The 2,505-nt window shown below is 59.9% G+C and overlaps 1 protein-coding gene across 1 annotated transcript in view; it reads right to left on the reverse strand.

Moving 5' to 3' along the window:
- The window catches only part of LOC113960311, a 20,777-nt gene extending 18,272 nt beyond the window's left edge, over positions 1-2,505 (reverse strand). The window contains 5 exon segments of the mRNA XM_027669824.1: positions 162-382; positions 1,753-1,890; positions 1,893-1,943; positions 2,008-2,102; positions 2,193-2,505. Of these exon segments, the coding sequence (XP_027525625.1) occupies positions 162-382; positions 1,753-1,890; positions 1,893-1,943; positions 2,008-2,102; positions 2,193-2,505 (818 nt within the window).

Here is a 2,505-nt window from a genome sequence, read left to right on the forward strand (position 1 = left end):
AAAATCATAACACCGGGTCGGGGGGCAGCAGTTTTGTATTTCCCAGAGCCCGGAGAGGCTTCATTAAAACCTTCCCTTATCTTCCCTCCTCTCTGAATTGCCCTGGAGTGGTTTTTTTTCCTCCCAAATCTTTCAGGCCACGCCTCCCACAGGACACCCACTTGTTCTTGAAGTCCTCGACGAGGTCCTGCATGTTCCTGAGCTCGCCGTCCATGCGGCCCCTCTCGCCGAGGAGGTTGCCCAGCTGCCGCCGCAGGTTGCCCACGTAGGCCTCGAACAGCGGGTCCAGGCTGCTCTTGCCGGAGTTGTTCTTCTGCCCCTGCTCCTGCAGGAGGGTCCACTTGGTCTCCAGCACCTTGTTCTGCTGCTCCAGGAACCGAACCTGAGCGCGGGGGAGAGGATCGGCACGGGAATGAGCAGAGACCCCGGAGCAGAGGCGTTAAATCATGGAATCCCAGAGTCAGCTGGGTTGGAAGGGACCTCTGAGATCATCAACCCCAACCCTTGATCCAACCCCGCCGTGGTTCCCAGCCCGTGGCACTGATGCCACATCCAGTCCCATCTTAAACACCTCCAGGGATGGAGAATCCATCACTTCCCTGGGCAGCCCATTCCAATGGCTGAGCACTCTCTCTGCAAAGAAATTCTTCCTAATCTCCAACCTAACCCTCCCCTGGCACAGCTTTAGACCGAGCCCTCTTGTCTTGCTGATGGTTGCCTGGGAAAAGGGACCAACCCCCCCGTGGCTCCCCCCTCCTGTCAGGGAGTTGCAGAGAGTGAGGAGGTCTCCCCTGAGCCTCCTCTTCTCCAGGCTGAGCCCCCCCAGCTCCCTCAGCCTCTCCTCACAGCACTTGTGCTCCAGTCCCTTCCCCAGCCTCGTTGCTCTCCTCTGGACCTGCTCCAGCCCCTCAATGTCCTTCCTGAGCTGAGGGCCCAGAGCTGGACACAGCACTCCAGGGGTGGCCTCACCAGTGCTGAGTCCAGGCCAACAATCACTTCCTTGGACCTGTTGGCCACACTGCTCCTGAGCCAGGCCAGGATCCATTGGCCCTCTTGGCCACCTGGGCACACTCTGGCTCCTGTTCAGCTTCTTGTCAAATCCTCTGGATTATCCCGCCCGTCCCTCACCTGAGCAAATCCTCCCTCAGTGGACAGTTCTCTTAATTTATGAAGCCAAGGAGCAGCAACTGGAAAATGAGGGTTCAGCTCTTTCCCCACTGGCTTTACTTTAACATCCTTTGGGGTTGGTTTTTTTTTGCCTTGGAAGATATTTATCTTCCTTCCTTAAAGCCAAGTCTTCTACAGTTAGAAGACTTAATTGCCTTTCCCTTGGCTCACACGTGCCACAGATTTATCCAATTAAAGGCTGAGGGAGGACTCAAGTTGAGTCACCATAAAAGGATTTTATCTCGCAGGCCATAACCAAGCCCAACACACACGCTGTGATTCCCCACAGAGAGGAGGTCAAGCCACCAGACCTGGACTAAAACTGCCTTGCTCTGTTTAAACTAATCCTAAATGCTATTTCTCAGGCACAAAACCTGGACCTGATGCCTCAAAAAACCTGGAGCCTCAAGCCTCGTTTTCTGCCCTGTAACTGCTCAGCAGGACGTTATTTTTTGAGGGGTTTGATGAAAACCCACGGGCAGGGAACAGGCAGGAGGCGAGTGTGGCTCTGTGGAGTTGTGTTTTTGTACCTGCAAGGCTCGTTCTGTCCCTCCTCCGACCCCGCAGCCCCCGCTGGAGCCTCACCTTGTCGATGAAGGAGGCGAACTTGTTGTTGAGGCTCTTGATCTGCTCCTTCTCGTCCTTGCGCACCTGGCCGATGTTGGGGTCGATCTCCAGGTTCAGGGGGGCCAGCAGGCTCTGGTTCACCGTCACCTCCTGGATCGTGCCGACCCCGGAGGGGCCACCGGGAAATCCTGCCGGGCCCCTGCCCCCCCCTAACCCCCCGGGGAACCCTCCCAGCCCCCCAACGCCCCCAAAGCCGAACCCTCCTGCTCCTGCGTGCCCGCCCCCAAATCCCAGCCCCGCAGCCCCTCCACCGAAGCCGAACCCCCCTCCTGCCCCGCCGAGCCCCAGCCCGAGCCCAGCACCAGCCCCTGCACCCCCAAACCCTCCTCCTCCTCCTCCACCGAGCCCCAGCCCAGCACCCCCAGCACCGAGCCCCAGCCCAGCACCACCCCCTGCACCCCCTCCCAGCCCGGAGCCCCCCCCAGCTCCCCCCCCAAAGGCGGCCCTGAAGCTGCTCCCGACCCCGATGGAGATCCTCTTGCTGCCCCCGAGGTTGTAGAGGCTCCTGCTGCCAAAACCTCCCCCACCACCGCCTCCACCTCCCCCGACGAGCCTCCCAAAGCCGCCCCCTCCTCCTCCTCCTCCTCCTCCTCCTGCCCGTGCCACGGACACGGAGCTGAAGCCAGCCCTGCTGCTGCTGGGCACGATGGCCGAGGCAGCGCTGTAGGACCTGCCCCCGGGCCCTGCCCTCATGCTGAAGGTTCTGTTCAT

Source organism: Corapipo altera, unplaced genomic scaffold, assembly GCF_003945725.1.
Source record: "Corapipo altera isolate COAL_440 unplaced genomic scaffold, ASM394572v1 229, whole genome shotgun sequence".
NCBI lineage: Eukaryota > Metazoa > Chordata > Aves > Passeriformes > Pipridae > Corapipo > Corapipo altera.